Source organism: Tyto alba, unplaced genomic scaffold (genome assembly GCF_018691265.1).
Source record: "Tyto alba isolate M040663 unplaced genomic scaffold, T.alba_DEE_v4.0 Super-Scaffold_40, whole genome shotgun sequence".
In the NCBI taxonomy this organism is placed as follows: Eukaryota; Metazoa; Chordata; class Aves; order Strigiformes; family Tytonidae; genus Tyto; species Tyto alba.
In genome coordinates this window covers 42,890,006-42,909,154 of record NW_024881316.1, presented here as the reverse complement: position 1 = coordinate 42,909,154, position 19,149 = coordinate 42,890,006, and the positions used below count along the sequence as shown (strand labels likewise).

Genomic DNA, 19,149 nt, shown 5'->3' with positions numbered 1-19,149 from the left:
CTGTGTATAGACACCTTGTCTGACTATTCAAGGTAAAATGATCTCATTGTGAACATTAATCTCAGCCCTGAAATAATTTTCCACCCACCCACTAAACATCTGTGCACCAAAAATGTGCTTTAGTCCAGAGATTCGAGTAGGAAATTTTTTGTCTTCTTTTTTTTTTTTTTTTTTGGGGGGGGGGGGAAGTCAAACAAATTTATTCTGTAGTCACTTACATCAACAAATAACAGCACCACTAGATAGTCCCCACCACAGCAGCATTTATTAAGTGAAGCACGCTAAAAAGAGGAATTTGTCCCAGTACATTATTGCAATAGAAAGATTGAGAGCATCCTATGGGAGGGTCCCCAAACTGTACACTACTAGGAAGTTTGACAGGTCAGAAATGTGAGAAGGAAACAGAAATAAATATTCCTCCTTGCTCCCACAGTCAAGTTGTCATCTCTGTTCTCTACAACCACTCTTGTGCTTTGTGCCTTGGCTCCCCACACCACTGCAAAACTCTGTTCCTGCACCAGTGCTGGATTACAAGTGTTGCTGTTCACGGTGCAGCCACTGCAACATTTCTATGCGCAGGACAGAGCAGTGCAAAGTCAGGAGGAAATAGCTGGGGACGTTCCTGTGTCCCCTGTTGCAGCCCTACCTGTTCACCTTTGGTGCCTATGATGAGCAAGTTATGCTGCAGAACAAGAAACATTTTCAAATGTGGGCTGCACTCAAACGTTCTTTTGGATGTGTTAAAACTCTTCACTGCTTCATCCTCTGAGGATGCAATCAGAAAACAAGTCTCATCATTTAATGTAATGCTAGAACATGCTTAGAAGCTACACGATGAGTAACACCGAAAACTGTAATAAAACTTGCACATGACTAAACAAACAGACCAGAATTTTTTCTAAGAGTCTATTACAACTTGTTGAAGTATTGAAGAAAAACTAGAAGAAGGGTGGTCTTACATGTAGTAACAGAGTAACAGGAGGGTGCAGTGGAAGGGCACAGTGGGAATGTTCATTCATTCATTCACGGTGATGCCGGACAATGTCCGGTTTCTCTTGGATGGCAGGCTCCTTGACATGAAATCCAGGGAACACTTCACATTTGTCTGGCTTTTATCAGCTGACACCCTCTTGCCTGTATTGTACATCAGTTTCTCAAGGGAAAAAGAAGAGCTAAGATAACTATTGCCCTAGTACCCCCTGCTTTTTCAACACAGCTAGTTGTCCACAAAACGTATAGAGGTGTCCAAAATCTAAAGTAAATGTGGCAAGTACTGAAGACTGGGAGCTATTCTTATCTCGCTGCCCTCTATAAACACAATGGCTAACCATGTCCCTTACCGCCTAATACAGCTGTCATCATTTAAATGCTTTGTCACCTACAAATGGACCGGTCCTATGGTGACAGACTGAATAATAGAAAGATCACAGGTTGTATAACTCCATTACAGTATGAAAGAATTTTGCAGTCAGTCAACATTTATTCCCACACTTATGCAGGGGAAAATCCCAGCCCAAGATTTCATTGCTCTTTTTTCTGCAAGGCAAATAATTTCTCAGCTCTCCATCACCTCTGATGCCTGTGTTTATAGCTACAAGCTCTCTCAGGTCCAGCATACTTTGTTTGGTATCATTTTCCCAAATGCTTTAGAAACTTTTGCATCTGAAGAGGAGCTTTGAATGTGCTATGATAGCAAGTCTTAGGAAATCACTTCAGAAATGGCTCTGCAGTTTTAGTGAATCAATGTATCGCAAGCTTTAGTTACTGTATTGAAATAAAGTGAATCGTTACAATCAAATCCCCTATTATTCTTTACAGCAGGGAAGGACTGAGCCCTTAATCGGTTTACAATGCTTACATAACCAATCAAATCAGAATTGGTTAGAGAAAGACAGAAAACCTAATAAAAACTAAAGTACTTTGTGATTTTCCACCATTCATCTTAATTTGAATAGTTTGTTCTCAAAAGTTAAACACGTCTGTGGTCCAGAAAAAAAGAAACAACTCTTCCACAGAGTTGACAGAGCTGCAATAGATATATATATATATATATATGAAATATATAGGCTGATAATGTAATAGATAAATAGATAGGTAAGTATAATGGATAAGGACTTTGAAAGCATGCTAATTTCTACCCCCAGCTTTATCAGAGGCTTGCTGTGTTCCCTGGACAAATAATTCCCCTTCTGAATTTCCCTGTTGTTTAAAGGGGAGTAAACAATGCTTTTCCCTTTCCAAAGGGATTTATGAATGAAGAATGTAGTGCTTTGATCAGATTCAACTTTTTAAGTTGTCCACAGGAGATTAATGATAGCAGTTCTTCATGGTTGTATCAACCATGAATTTGCATCTGACTCATAAACATTTAAAACTCCTACAATCCCAGCCAGGAATCTGAATAACCGTTGAAAGGGAGATGAGCTGTACAAATGGTTTCACATAGAACACGTCTTAATGGTACAGGTAAGGATCATTTTTAATGAGGTATTTCCATCCCGTTCCAAGGCCTTTTCAACACCTCTTTTATAATTACAGGTTCTGGAAGTCCCCAGCATTCAGATATAAAAGGTCATGACTTTTGCGTTCCAGCCAGGAAAAGGTAGGACATGACAAAAAGGGCTCAACCCACGTTAGATGATAGCTTTCAGCTGTGCTGTGCAGAAGCACTGCTGAGTGACTTAAGGAAGGGCTGTGAACCTGTCCCTGCTATTTATTTGACTGAAGACAAGGTACAAATGACAGCAGAAGAAAATCCAAAGGAGAACATAAACTGGAAGCTATTAATGGGGCTGTCTGTGCACTCCAGAAGTTCCCCTGGCAGGGTGGGACAGACAGCCATAGCTTTTCCAGAGTTGTTGCCAGCTGGCCACTGTGGGACACCGAGGGTGTGGGGAATAGTCACAGAGGCAGCGTGACAGAGGAGCATCTCCCGCTGTCATCAGTGGAGAGAGACACTGCCAGGGAGTGATCTCAAGCCCAAGCCAAGGTCAGGTGTTTCAGCATGACACTGCAGAAAAGATCATTCCTCTCCACAAATGACAGATGTAATTGAAGAAGACTTCTTCTCCATGGTTAAAGTTAGTATTTGTGATTACCTTTCCAACTTCTTACAGGAAAAAGGAGAACAGTTTCAAAACGAGAAGATTACATGTAATTCTGCTTTACTCTGTAATTTAAGTGTGCGAGAACAGTGGTCAGGTACAGAGATACTGCAAACTATGGTTGAATGCTTCTATTGTGGCTGCACATGTGTAGTATGTTGACCATCTTGTACTATAACTTTCAAGCAAGAAAGACAAGAAAGGGTTAGAGCAGGGTCAGACACAATAACTTCCAAATAAGAAAAAAAAATTTTGCCTTACAATGAAAATGGGCAGAAATCACGTAAGATTAATTCAGACTACAACTGAAGTTAAACCTGAACTGCAAAATTCAGATTCACAACTTTAAATACTGCTACAAATTTTGGTTAATGTACAACAACACATTAGCCCAGACCAACATGACTAACCTGATGGCCTTCTACAATAGCATGACTGTGAGCATTGGTAGGTAAAGGAAGAGCAATTGATGTCATCTGTCTTGACTTCTGTAAGGCCTTTGACACAGTCTCACACAACATCCTTGTCACTAAACTGGAGAGGCATGGATTTGATGGATGGACTATTTGACGGATAAGGAGTTGGCTGAATCAAGATGGCCAAGTGCAAGGTCCTGCACCTGGGTCAGGGCAATCCCCAATATCAATAGATTGGTGAATGAATGGCTTGAGAGCAGCCCTATGGAGAAGGATTTGAGGACGCTGGTGGATGAAAAATTGGACATTCGCCAACAATGTGTGCTTGCAGCCCAGAAAGCCAGTTGTACTCTGGGCTGCATCAAAAGAAGAGTGACCAGCAGGTTGCAGGAGGTGATTCTCCCTCTCTATTTTGCTCTTATAAGATTCCCCACCTGGATGGAGTACTGCATCCAGTTCTGGGGTCCCCAATACAAGAAAGACATGGACCTGCTAGGGCAGGTTGAGAGGAGGGCCACGAAAATGGTCAGAAGGCTGGAACACCTCTCCTATGAGGAATTGATTAGACAGTTGGAGTTGTTCAGCCTGGAGAAGTCTCAGGGAGACCTTACTGTGGAGTTTCAAAACGTAAAGAGGGCTTATAAGAAAGACAGAGAGACTTTTTACCAAAGCCTGTAGTGACAAGACAAGGGGCAACAGTTTTAAACTGAAAGAGGGTAGGTTTGTATTAAATATAAGGAAGAAATTCTTTACAATGAGGGTAGTGAGACACTAGAACAGGTTGCCCAGAGAAGTTGTGGAAGTGTTTCTGCATTGGAACACATCACTGAAAGGGTTCAAGGCCAGGTTGGACGGGGCTTTGAGAAAACTGGTCTAGTGGAAGGTGTCCCTGCCCATGGCAAGGGGTTGGGTCTAGATGATCTTTAAAGGTCCCTTCCAACCCAAACTATTCTGTGATTCTATGATATAGAGTTGGCAACTAGCCTATGAATTCCAATCTCAGATCCTCAACCTTCAAAATAAAATCCATGGGAAAGGCTTTTCCACCAAAATTACAGCTTTCACAACAAAAATTTACTTCAGTTCTTCAGGCTGAAAATTGTACATTCCAGTCTGGAAATGGCAACACTTGATGGCGATGTCTTGGGAACTTGTCCACTGTGTGACTCATCTTCTATTTTCTTTTATGCGCCCTACATATGGCTCAATTTCACCTACCAAAGCATGAGGCCCTCCTCTCTTCCTGGAAATCCCTGCTTATAGCATAAACAGAAATTTATCCACAGAGAAGAATAAAAATATAAGCTCCTATAACTACAATCTCTATATAGGATTATAGTGTAATTTCCAAACAACAACTTGTGGTTTGTTTTTGGGGTTTGTCTGGGTTTTTTTCTAACACAAGGTAAAGAATTTCTACAGAAACCTGCTACTTTTAATGTTGCAACAGCAGCAACATCAATGGAGTTAGAAGTAGCAAAATAGCATTATTCCTTTGGTCATTTAAAACTAGAAAGAAGCAATGCATCAGGGAGTATATTGTTTGTAGCAATCACAGATTGGAAAATGAACTAATTGTTAGGTCTTTTCCTCTGTCCAGGAGGAAACCACCCTTACCAAAACACAAGTCTTCAATTTCTCACTGAGAGCTGAATAAAAGAAGACAATTTTGCTAAATCAAGGTAGTCGCATCATTAAATACGCAAAGCAGAGTGATATAGAGCAGCAAGAGACAACCAAGAACCAGTAACTATGAGCGATTAAATGGAAATGATCTGGAAGGGGAAACCAGACTTGGGATAACATACGCAGAGACAGAGGGAGACCTGCAAATCAAATGCGCCTCACAACCACTGCTGTAACACTGCGTTTTAGAAGACTCAGGATGTTGGAATGGGAGATAAAGGACTACACTGCCAGACTGCATGGATCTGCTGTTGCCTCAGCTACAAAGATCCACTGGCTTGACCTGATGACACCATGTCTACAACATTTAAGATCCCTTGCACTGAGTGATGTGCAAGGGAGTACAAATTTCTGCAGCCAGCAGTCTTGTGAAAAAAAATTAAGTAAGATTTACAATGCCCTTGAGTAACTAAAGCTACATAATACATCTCAATTGAGAGATGTTGCTTTCAATAGAAAGCCCCCTAGCAGCCCCCTGGCGCTGGTTCAGCAAGACTCAGCAGAACTCATGCCAATGCCGAATCGCTGCTTCCCACAGCAGTAGGTGTCTCCTCTGAGGCTGCCCGTTCAGTTGCTTACCAGCGCTGAAAGATGGGCACTGTGTGAGCTTCTTGGCAATGGTCCTCCCCAGGGATCTCCCACGCACATCACTGCAGCACTAGGACCAACCCACTGGGCTCTGAAGATCACAAGCCTGCAGAGATCTGTGGCCACACAGCAACTGCTCGAGTAACAGACATGAAATGTGGCTGCCATGTGTCCACTGCAGAGAGACGACACCGCATGTTGTCTAATTAAGAAAATATTTCCCCTTCCACAAAACCCGCCTAGCTATCTGACTTAGGAACCATATTAAGTTCTTTATCTAATCCAGAGAGAGAGAGGAGTATCCAAAAGGTAACTATTTAGGTAGCCTAAGGTAACTAAGCTCTCAATTTAGACCTCTTAATTAGATAAATACAGTGATGTCAGTTCTATTTTGTCAATAAAGGGAGACAAGCCTATCACTGGTGCCAGCTGATAGAGTTTCTTGTTTAGCTGATGTAGTAACCATTTGTACATTTTACACTAACAAATACTATTCACTGCACAGTTGTTTCAGCAATTATTTGACTGGGGGGGGAAGGCATAAATTATTAGAAAACTATGTCTATGATCAAGAACTGATGCAAATCTTTCTGGTCCTATTCCTTAAATATATGTATGAGCTGTAAGTAGGCAGAGCAACACACGGGGATCATTGAAAATAAGTGCAAAGAGGACCCAGCAAAAATATTTTGTTTGAAAACATCAATCTAATTTTCTGGAAGATGGCACTGGTTTGGATCAGTTCTGAGCTTTTAAAGCTTCATGAGCAGAATCTATTAGTTCTCTGGTACTTTATATAATCTGCTTTGTGAACTTTTTTTTAATACCTTGAAATCCACTTCTTCAAGGCTTTTGTGAAGTTTAATTATTTGCTAGCAGTTTAATTTATATGCACAATAGGAAGGGCCCATGATGCTACAATCCCTCTGTGAAAGGAAATCCTGTAGAGGTTAGCAGGTGCTCCAAAATCAAAGCAGCAGTCACCAAATCATTCAGCATGTTTCATGCTGAGAGGGAAGTCTCTGTCAAGGGAAAAAGTGCCAGTGTATGTTATCTTGGAGAAATCTCTTTATAATCATCTTTACTCTGCAAGAAACAAATTAATCTTGTATTTTTCCTAAATGAACGTAAGACAGTGTTTACAGGCAATCCTGATTTCTTCCCTTTCTTTGCACAAAACATATTAGCAACTATCCAAATAACACCTCAATGCCATGGGGTCCACCTTTAAGGGGAGAGACTTCCAGTTCTTAGTCAAATCATCACTTCTCAGATGAGGTTGCCAATAAGAATGCTGTTGGATAATTTCAAGCTCCTTTTCTGTTTCACTTAAATACCATCTAATACCACAAGTAATTTCAGTGAAAATGATGGGCACAGGACACAGCAACACAGCATTCAGTGCAAAGGAGGAGCAAGTGGGAAACTTGAGACTACAGTTTATTACACAGATCCTTTTCCATCAGGCAACAATCTGCTATGTTCTATTTAAACTCATTAATTCAGCATCTGAAGCTGATACACTTTTCTTACAAATCTCTGAACCTTTTCTCTTCATCAAATAATTTTTTTCACATCAATAGCCTCTTCTTATAGCAAGTCTCAAGGTACTTGCAAACTTTAATTTCGTGACAATTTTGAGAGGCACAGCCCCCTTTTCTGTCAAATTTAAAAAATGAAAGAGCAAGTAATATACCTGAAATCAGTCACTAAGCTAGTAGCAAAATGCGTAGGAGAAATCTCTTCTCCTCGAACTTTTGCTTCTGGACTCTGATCGCTATCAGGCTGAAGTTGCTGCTAAAATACTTCCAGAGGTAACCAAGATATATTAAATAAGCAAAGATGAGAAATTTACTCTTTTTATCAGCAGAGTTTTAAGACATGCAAATAATTTCTGAGGAACAGCAAAAGACAATGTTCTTCACCAAGGACTAAAGCTACTTTTTGCAGTTATGATTTACCAAAGAAAATGGATACTTGCAAGTGCTCAGCTGCCACCAAGATCTCTGTAGAAGTAAAAGGCTTCCATCCTTTCAAACCAGGGCAATTTGAAGACATTACTTAAGTAAAAAAAATACAGAAAATTGGCAGGCCCCAAAAGATGGACAGCCATCACACTCTCCTGGCATAATGTATCTTGGGAGCATGCTCAATAAAACTATTAAGTTCCCTCTAGGTAAGCAAGATTTAGCTGGCTATAATTCAAGGCTCAGTTATAATGTCTGTTACAATACAATTCTTATTAATGATAACTCTAATTGCAGTGTTCACGATCTTCTTCCAAACCCAACTAGACAGCTTCCTGGAGACAAAGAATTTTGATGAAATTCTTTACTTAGTTCAGTTTTCCTCTAAGATACACATGCACAACTCCCACTGTAGTACAGATGTTTCTGAAAGCAGGACCAGAGAAATAACATACCCCTGTACTCATCTGGCACAAAGTGCTTTCGCACAAAGCTAATGTATATCCAGTCATGCAGATACTGAGGCTCATAGACAAATATATGACATTCAGCAAAGTTATTCTGAATTTACATTAGTCTTTTTGAAAGTATGTCAGTATAGACAAATCTTTGGCTATTACCACATACACTTAAGACTGGGTTGATTTTGATCCAAGAAAAATAGGCAGATCTGCTCTCTTTTTGGCAAGAGTTATTTCAAGGGAATTGCATTATATTTGTATTGTGTTAAATGGAAAATGCTTTTTTAAATCATGGTAAATCAAGCATATTCTATAAATTACTGTTAATCTGCATCTATGCAGCATGCTTTTGTTATAAAAAAAAAAGGTGAAAAAAAGGCTTTTAACTTCACAGACACAACCATAACTCTCAACACTACACCACTGCCAAAGCTAAAGAAATAATATACAGTAATTCTGGTAATATATGGGGAAAGAAGATGATATAAGTTTGTCCTCAGATCACTAGGAAAAGGACAATTAATCACTTGTTCTGCTTTAAATAAAGGTCTGCTTCCTGAAACAGAATGAATTTGTACAGCTCAGCTGAAATAAATAGAGTAGTATTCATTTATTTCACTAGGGAATTTCACTTCAAGCATTAAAAAAAAAAAAAAAAAAAATCAACTTCTCAGTATTGAAATATTGAAGTGGAGAAGGCGGTGCTGATCTTTTCTCCCTGGTATCCAGTGACAGGACACATGGGAATGGTTCAAAGCTGCATCCAGGGAGGTTCAGACTGGACGTTAGGAAGCATTTCTTCACTGAGAGGGTGGTCAAACACTGCCACAGGCTGCCTAGAGAGGTGGTTGATGGCGCAAGCCTGTCAGTGTTTAAGAGGCATTTGGGAAATGCCCTTAATAACATACTTTAACTTTTGGTCAGACCTGAATTGGTCAGGCAGTCGGACAAGATGATCATTGTAGATCCCTTTCAACTGAAAATTTCTATTCTATTCTACTCTATTCTATTTGGTGCAATTTTGTCACCATTGCACTAGCCTAAAAAGTCTATGGAATATCTTTGATAGAAGTCCAGTTTAATAAATAATTAATGATTTAATGTGCCTTTATAGTCTCACTCAAACAAGTCTGTTCCAGCACACTACAAATACTGAACATTATCAGTTCCTTAAAAAGGGTAATTCTCTTATCAGCACAGATTTACAGGTAGCCAAGGAGAAAGATGAAGAGGTTAAGAATTCAGCACTGCCACAAGCTACATGGGACAACACAAGAGAACAGCAGCTCCAAATAATCTGGGAAAAAAATCCCCTCTCACTATTAAGAGCAGATTTGGGACCAGTATACACAAAGTTTTTTTGAGGGTATGCCATCATCCAGCAGGAGGGCCAGGAATGGGATTCAGCTTCTCAGGGTGCAGGTTTTACCCCACAGTCTCTAGACAGAACATTCACAACCCCAGCAAAGGTTTTGTTCAGGGGCGTTTCTAACTCAAAGTCACGTTCGTAAATCTTTGAAAATTCTACACTGCTAATTCCCGTTGTCAGAGTCAACAAATTTAAATCATGGGAAACAAAACTGCAGAAAATGCCTCAATTACGTTGATACACTCCAGGACTAATGACACTGTAATTTGTTTACTTGTATTACTATCAATACTACAATGTAACCTGAAGACGCAATCAAGATTAGGACGCCATTATGCTAGGCCTGAAGAAGGAGGCAGTTCATATCTCAAATTGCTTGCAATCTATCTACACAAGGCAGACAAAGTACAACTATCATTTTGCAGATGGAAAACAGAAGGAGTAAGCAGATTGCCAAAGGCTTTCAGAAGCTTGCTCAATGAAATCTCTGACAAAAACATGACATAAACCAATGCTGCTGGAAATGCATTTTGGTGCCAATGCACTACCTTATCTATTAATCCCATTACTTCAATATTGTGTCAGGTAACTTTTGAGACACAATATAGATGCTGGCTGATAAGAAATTATTGTATTTGTTGTACTTCTTAACAAAGATGAAATATACTGGGATCTGACCACATACTTCTATCATATATTAAGATCGGGATTCAGTTTCATGTTCTATCACAGTTCTCCTATCTAATCTTCTGCAATGATCTGCAGCATCTATTTGTGTACTTAACTCAGGCTGTGTGCAAAGCTGAAAAATTAGCAGGTGATTTACAGTACCAAAGTTAGGCACTAAGGCGTCTTATGTAGTCAGAAAGGGCAATTAGGTACTTCTGAAGGGTAATCCAAAAATCCTGCTCTTATTGTAAAGCAGCCAAGAACTACTCCTTAAGAAAAAAAAAAAAAAAAAAAAAAAGCTTAAATTAAGAGATTCCTTCTAAACTGTTCTCTAGTGAGATTGCACCTTAACTCCTGCTGCCACTGGAATTTATGTCTGTCCGCTAAGGCATCACAATGCATTTGGGAATCAGACTACAAAGTCTGCTCCTGAGATTATGCATCTACTTGAACAAGGAGAGGAAGAGGCAAAGCTGCCACATATAACAGCCTAATAGCTGGAGCGCTGACAGCAGAAGTGTAAAACTTGATCACAGTTCTCCTTCATCTTGAGGAGATTCCAGTTCACACTTCCCACTTCTCTAGAACATGTAGGGTCGTCAGACTAGAAGCTACCCTGCTGAATCCCTACCTTGGTGATGCATGACTCATAAAATCCTGGAGGATGAGCAGACAGGACTCTGAAGTTCTGCCAGATGCCTAAGGTACCAGCCTTTGGTCCTCTCTGAACTTTTTCTGCATGGACTGTCAGGACAACTCATGCAGACAGCTTGCTCCTAAAAACCTTTTTCCCAAAGATGCTTCAGAAGCAAGCTACAGGCCTTTTCCTCCTGTAGTGCCAGCAGTCCGCTCCTGTCCATGCTCTTTGCCATCACCCCATCACATGTTAAATGCACATCTATGAGACTCCTGGAGAGGGAAGGCAAGACAGGGAAGTGAGACAAAATAGAGCCCACAGCTCACTCCTCATTTGAGTCTCCTTAAAAATTCTTAACTTACTCTGGCAGAAACAAGCCCCTTCTAGTCCCCTCCTCCTCCTCCTTGCTAGAAACTTTTGAGACATGGATAATTAGTGGACAAGCAATGTTTTTTCTATGCATGCACAAAAACCCTAGCCCTTCAGGGAATCATGAAACCAACTGTGTTTGTGCTAAGGAGCTGTATCACCAGATAGTGTGCGTTGGTATGACAGTGGAAGAGCCACTGCAAGAAGTTATGTGGCCTATCAAGCTGTCAAGACTATGCACCATCATATGGAAAATCATTGGATTAAAAAAGTACAAAATTAATCCTTGAAGACAAGGACTGGAACACAACTCCTCCAATACTCCTGCATGAGTACCTGCACCAATTACTTGCCCTCCTGCCTGCTCCTTGCCCACAGCTCTTGCATTCTTCACTGCTGAATGTCCCAAGCTAAACTGGACGGAGCAGGAAATTTCAGTTTTCTCCTACCCAAGAACGTAACAGTTGCAGTTAAGGATGTGGCAAATAGAGCTGTGACTCTCTCTGTTGGAAAAGGCAACTGAGCATAGGTTTGCCACACCTGAAACAACTGTTTGGTTATTATACATAAAGTGGGCTCCCACGGGCTATGTTTTAGACTGAAGTTGGCTGTCTCTGCTGTGCTTGATGCTGGATTCAGAGCTGTGCTCTGAGCACTCCAGTGAGGTTAAGCTTTTCTGGTGATCCAAATGATTTTTAGATCATGGTGGAGTCCAGTCAGTGCATGGTTCCCTCACTTCCCAGACCACCACACCTCCCTGCAGGTATCTGTGCCTAGCTCCAGAGTGGCACATAGGCTGAACATGGAGACAACTTGTGAGCTTTACATGCTCCCAATATTAAGCAGCTCTGGAAAGAAGGATTTCTGGATCATTTCCTTGCACCTAGATGTCTTAATTTTTCCTAACTCCCATTTCTGGTGACAAGACAGGTGTTTGGGATATCTCTGTGGACATCTCTGTAACTTAACTATCTACCTCCTAAAGCAGGCCTCACAGGAATGTGGTGAGGATAAGCATTACATACAGTGAGGCCTAGTAAGATCACAAAAACAAGACAGATCATTTCATGATGAATCCCAGCCATACCCAGAATTGCATGAGTATAAAAAGAAGTTATATTTTATTCAGATAAAAGTTTTAAATTAAAACTTTCCATTTATATGTCACTTTTCCCATATGCTTTACAAACCACTGGAAGAAAACACCTTAACCACTAACCATGGGCTCCCTTTAAAAATATTACCACCAGAGACTGCTTAAACATTGCAACAGCGCTGGAACTGAGGCAATGAGCTCTTTCTGATATCTGTTCTAATTTGGGAGTTAGAGAGGTTGCATAGCACCAATAGCAAGATATATGGAGGAAGCACAGTTTACACTGGAGATTGATTTAATGAGTTTTCATAAAGTCTTTTATGTCAAAGACAGCTTATGATAGCCTCATCTAAGACGGCATCTAATATCAATAAAAGAATGTAGTATCTTGTTATCTTTCCACATTTATAATTCACTCTCTCTGAAGCTATCCAGCAAAATTATGCTTTGTGGGTGCCACTGGCCTCAGATTTTTTTGCCTATTTCAGTTCTGACATGTAAATTTATCTCAAACTAACTGGGGGTGGGAGGTGACAATTTTATTTCATAAAAACTTTTGAAGTTTGGACCGGAACAGAAACATATCTTTTGACATCTTCACAAAAATAGTTTCAAAACATCTATTTTCAGATCTAAGTTACTGAGGAACGTCTGTAAGATCTGAAACTGATATGGGAGACCCATGTGTTTAACTTTTAATTCAAACTAGAAATCCTCATCAGATCAAAATACTCTGAATATAGAAATGTATAGGAGCTTAAACACTGACATCCTATATCCCAAGCCAGTGCACTAATTCCTGTATAACCTTATGAAGAGTGATATCACTGAAACTATATCAAAAACCTTCTTAAAAATACAGATAGGTTTACTTCACTAGTTATATTTACCAGAAAATGTTCCCACCTTGCTCCAGCTGTAAGCTACAGAACCAAGTACAAAACTGAAAGAAAGCAACAGTTACCAGTGAGAACTTTACTGTAATATTGAAAGCTAGAGGAAAACAGTACCTGGCAGATCTATGCCCAGATCAGCAGCTGTCAATCCCTACATCACCTATGTCTTCCCTTCTTAAGGAAAAGATCACATAAAATGGCAGCTCTTGATGTGAACTTCTCAGCTGGGGATTTGGACTGCAGAGGTCTTTGCATTCCTTTGACAATTTACATAACTATATACAAAACATAACATTACAAACGGATTTAAAGGACATTTTTCCTCTGTGTGAAGGTGCAGCATAAACAGCTCCATTAACCAACTCACCACTAAGATTCATACAAGTCCATGAAGCAGGTGTTAAATAGACCTTGTATTGATCTCTTCAATCTGGAATGAATTTTACTGCCAATACACAGACACACGCTTTTAAGATATATACAATCATTAATTATTTGTACTGAGATTGGAGGCTGGAAAAATATGAACCCAGCTTTTTCACTGTTTCATGCTTGATTTCATTAGCTAGTATAATGACTCAAAGAATCAGGTCCACAGATTCATCCATTAACCTTCCACCATTGTACACTACACTTGGCAAATTTACTAGGATGCACATCTAGATACTGTAGCCTGAATTGCTCAGCTAGAAGTGAAATATTCTGGAAAGCCATCAGAATATACTCAAATGGATAATGAGTGACAGAACAAAGGAAAAAATACAATAAACACATTTGTAATGGCAAATCACTCCTGACCACAAGGCGTTTGGCATCAAGAGAATATTCAGAACGTGCCTTACCTGTGTAGTGCACCACGCACGTCTGACCCTTCTTCGGAAATGTCCGTCCTGTTAAAGTTATAAAAGGTTATTCTTTTATTTTCTCTGATTAATCTGGGTGGCTAGGCATGTTTATCTATTAAGAGGAAAATGTCAGACTTAGATTTGTATTGACTATGCTTCATCAAATCACTAATACACAAGACAGGAATGGGTATGGTTTAGGGTAGAAAGTCCCAGATTAGCTCTCATTTAGTTGTTATACCACATAGTATTTTCCTTATGTAATTTTTCCTACATATGCGGGCATTATATATGCATTTACATTCTGTAAGTGCAAAAGGACTGTCAAAACTTCACGGATTATAACCTTAAAAAAATCTCAGAATGTTTTCGTTATAATTTTTCAAATAAAGTCTTCATTTGACACTGTGAAAAAATTCCATTCGTATTCACATTTCTAATGCCTTTTATTCAAGACAGCTCTAACAAGGGCACCTTTAATTAGCCAGGAAGGGTTTTAAAAATTTTCACATACAAAGGCAGTTTAATATTGTAGCATCAGGCAACAGGAAAGCAGTGATACACTGAGTTCTTGTAAAAGCCTCTTAAAATTTTCATACTGAAAGGAAAAGAAGGCTTGCCACTGGAAGACAAAATTACCATTTCCATTTTACCTGTTCTAGGTACTGCCAAAGGCAATAAAAGCTAGGGGAAGATTTACCAGGCTCACTTAGGTGCAGTGGCATATTAAAACAGCTAACCTTGATTTCTCAAGTAATGTTGGCCAGGGGAGGGCTCAGGCTCAGAAGAACTCAGAAGTATATATGAGACAAATTATTAAGGGACATCCTTGCCAGAAAGCTAGAAACTGGGGATGTTGATAGAAACTGAGGCTCATATCTTAGTTGGCTTTTTGACCTCTTTGGTCTGAATTAACATGATAAGTTATGCATTACGGGGTGCATCACAGGGTATAAAACATCAAGTGAAACGTAAACTATAGGGCTTACATGACAAAACCGCCACAAGCAGTAAATGGCGTGAGGGCAGGCTGATATGATGAACTGAGATTTATGAAATTAAGAAGACAGTACTTCCAAGCATTGCCTGAACAGCCTTGTTCATCTGCTTGTATTTGGTTGCAATATCTCTAGCTGTGGGTTATACAAAGCACAGTACAACAGGTATCCAGTCAGGGCACCACTGTAACCCTAAAGTAGGATTCATGTCATTTAACTTTAGCCATCTAAAACATAGGCAACTATCATATGCCGGTCTCTGGGGCTTCTCCTATTGACAGTAGAGAATTAGCAGTGCTTTGAGAGAAACACAGCCTATCCAGAGAGAGGCAAGATTAATTATTCTCTGGAGAAGACTACAGATGAAACATAGAAGACTAGCCACCTAACCTGAGAAAAGTTATGTGAGATGAATCCTACCCCTGGTAAAACAGGTATTATTCAAATGATGCACTATTATACAAAGATCTCAGAAAAGGAGTATCAGACACATATTCTCCTGTGTGAGTCTAACACCAGAAAAGTCAGTGAAACTACATAAATTCACATCAAAGCTGAATTAAATGCAGAGATTCTCAAGACCACTGACTAGCTGTGGTTTTAAGACCGTGTTTAAAGTCAGCTGATTTTGATTAAGACTTGCAACCAAGCGAACTAATCCATATAACCTTATTTGGAATAGCATATTGCTTACAAAGACAGTCTTGATATATTTAATAGCTAGAAAGCACCATTACAAGGTTAAGTTCCACCCATCTTTCTACTCTCAACCCAACAATGTTACTTTTACCCACATAAATATTCTGCTTTTACATCTATGCAACCCACAGAAGAATCTGATCTCCAGTGCTAAACAGCACAGAAGAAGAAACCAATTTAAAAGCATACGCAAAGAAAGAAGAGATATCGGGCCAAGAAAGTTAAGCTGAGACCGACTTGAACAAATCGTTTACAGTTGTGTATCAGCCAAGGATGAATCTGGCCTATTACACATATGGTTGTATGTTAGAAATTACATCCTCTTAAAAAAAAAAAGGCAAAAACAAAACCCAAAACCTTATGAAATTATATTGTAACGCCACGGAAGAGCAGAACAAGATGAATTGGCTCTGGAGAGGAGAGCCTGCGCCAAGCAGAGGTTATTGCCACTCGGGCTGCACCTCAGCCCTCGCCAGCATCTCACGTTTAACCAGGAGGAGGCAGGCGGCCGCGCCGGGAGGGATGCTGACACAAATGGCCGGTGGCCCCGGCGAGGCCGGCCGGGGAACCGGGGAAAGTTTGCGGCAGGGCGCGCTCCCGGCGGGGCGCCGCGGCCCCGGGACGCGCCCGGGTTTGTGCAGCTGTCAGCGGATGCCAGAGAAAAATCCCCAGCCCCCTCGCCGCCCCTGCTGCTGCCGCCGCCGCCGGGAGCCGCCGGCTTCCCCCGCCGCCGGGACCCCCCGTGCGGCCGCCTCACCCCGCTGCCCCCCTTTTGGCATCGGCGGTACGTGCCCACGGGGGCGGGGAGTGCGGGGGCGGCCGTGCCTTCCCCCCTTTACCCCGCCGCCTTCCCCGCACCGGGGCCCCGGCGACGGGGACGGCGGCTCCTCCCGGCCTCGGAGCCCCTCGTGCGACAGCCGCCGGGTCGGGTCGCCGCTCGGACCCGGGCGCCCCTCGCCCCCCACGCCGCAGGGCTGCTGCTGCTGCTGCTGCTTCTCCTCCTCCTCCTCCTCCTCCCCCCGCCCCGGTCCCGTACCGTCTCCCGGGGAGATGGTCTCGATCTCTACCCCCATGGCGGCACTGGCGCGGCTCCGTTCGGCTCAGCACCCCGCTCCCCGCCGCGGCCGGACCCCCAGTGCAGGCATGCCCCTCCGCGGCCGGCTGGCAGGGGCCTCCCCAGCTGCCCGTCAGCCGCCCGCAGCCAATGCGGGGCAGGGGCGGGGAGGGGGCCGCCCGCCCCCGCCCGGGGGCCGCCGCGGCTCGGGGGCCCGGCGTGGCGGCGGGGCTGGTGTTTCCCCTCCCGGCGTGTTCCCCGTTCCACTCGGGCCCGGGGGAAGCACCCGTCCTCCGTGCTCTTACGTGTGCGTGGGGAGGTGAATGTGTGCCCGGTTCTTCTGGGGAGCAGCGGTACCCATCGGTGGTGCCCCCCCCCCCCCCCCAACCCCCCGCAGGCCGCTTTGAGGTACCTTTGAGTTTCACTGCGAAACACGATTTAAAGCTTCCTGCCCTGATCCGTGTTTTAAATAAAATCTCTGTGTGCATGTATGTAATGCTCAGGTGCTCCTGTGACGTGAGATTACAAATTCAAAAGCCTGTGGAAAAGCAACAACTACTTCTGATGCGTGTACCCAAAATAGATGAAAAATACTATTTCCTCATAAACTTACTGTGTACCTGAACCTCACAGTTTCCACAGACTAAAGGAATAGTTCTTTCTATGGTTCTGTGTGTTCTGGGTTAAAAAATACAAATGGAACCTCAACATCATCAGTTTTCCAACTGAAAGAGCTGTCTGTATCCATCCAGTTCCAACCTGCGCTTCCCTGACATCGCTTGTTCAGGATTTTTATTGGTTACAAACTGGATTCCATTGAGGTAAAAAAACCTTCATCTACATGGGGCAGATGTCAGGATGATTGAACTGGTGAATTGCTGTGTTGCTTTGTAACTGTGATAATGTGGCCCTTGCATCTACGCTCTGAACCATACCAACCATCTCCCCGCTGCTTTTCACACTGTTCTGATCAGACTGTCTGTTCATGTGTGTGCTTTATTGTATGCATGATTTAGTCTGAGTTGGATATTATGAAATTACTGGGGCTGGCTGGCTGAAGCTCCCTCAAAAGTGGGTAAACGAGGAAAAAGCATGAGTTCACATGAGTTCAGAAGCGGTAGTGAGGACTGGGCAGGGATTCCTTCAGCCTGCCTCCCATGCCAGTTAATTCTGCATCTGTATGTAGGATACAGAATAAACAGGCACATACTTCATCAGAACAGGTCTGTACCAGTGCAAAGTTTGAAAAGGGATTTTTTTCAGTGCCAACCTCAGAATGTCATTTGTTTTCTGATCAGTGGAAGATACTAAAAATGCATTTGAGCAATAGGAAAATGCCAAGTAGGGGATTACATGCCAGTGGCGTGGAAGTATTAAGGAGATATGAACATTACTAATTCCAGATGTGCCTCAGAGTCACTATAGAGCAACAAGGATGGCACAACCAATGCTGAGCATACAAGGGGAGTTGTATAGTGAAATTCTAGGTATGCAGTGTCCCAGTAGAGCCCTTGACTTTACAAGAAAGGGCTGCTTTCATCCAGGCTTCAGATGGATGTCTATGTCCTCTCAGACAATCAGAACATTATAAGGCATAACTCTGATGGATAAAAGCAATTTACACTTTGTTGGTTCCCTTTAGCCTTTATAAGTACATGCTTCCTTTGATCAAGGCTACACATCTCTCCATGATGGTGGAAGAATATCTGTTCCTGAGTCACGTGTTGTGACAGGAAGAGATTGGACTCAATCACATAATTGATACATTTCAGAAGGGACCACAGAATAACTACTCCAAGTGTCATCACAAATAACAGGCCTTAAACACAGATCCCAGCATCCTCAGGCAGACTTACAACCGTAATAAAACAGCAAACCCCACCAACAGAAAAATGCACAAGCCACAAAATGGGATTAGGAGGTACACAGCAGTGACCTAGGTCTAAACCTGCAGTATTTATAAGCATCCTATCCTATGGCATCTTGCCCTATGCTGGGTCCCTAAATGCAGACATGGAGCTTCTTTTAGGCATGAGCATTAGCTCACATAGATGCCCTGCACTTGTATTCCTGAGCACGTGGAAGGAAAGGTGAGACCAAATTCCAGGATAGAAAAAAGGATCTGTAGAGGGTATCTCAAACTTGTTGGGTGGATATTTTTTTAAATCTTTGTCACCACAGATATTGAACAACAAATAATGTTATTTTTTACCTTATACTACTCACCGGAGGCACTGAGGTCCTCAGAGACCCTGTTGTTAACAACTACACAGCATATGAAGATCTTGGAAGGGA

At 41.9% G+C, this 19,149-nt stretch overlaps 1 protein-coding gene across 2 annotated transcripts in view; it reads right to left on the bottom strand.

Moving 5' to 3' along the window:
• FKBP1B (FKBP prolyl isomerase 1B) overlaps positions 1 to 19,149 on the bottom strand; it is a 49,161-nt gene extending 30,012 nt beyond the window's left edge. Inside the window, exons 1-2 of one of the 2 annotated variants that reach the window (XM_042803383.1) lie at positions 19,081 to 19,149; positions 14,101 to 14,148 (exon numbers count right to left, since the gene is read on the bottom strand). Coding sequence is in view for 1 of the 2 variants with exons in the window: in XM_033005029.2 (XP_032860920.2) it covers positions 14,101 to 14,148; positions 16,837 to 16,873 (85 nt within the window). In the remaining variant the exon portion in view is untranslated. Of the gene's footprint in view, positions 1 to 14,100; positions 14,149 to 16,836; positions 17,090 to 19,080 lie in introns of those variants that run through there. The other variant, XM_033005029.2, reaches the window with a different exon arrangement.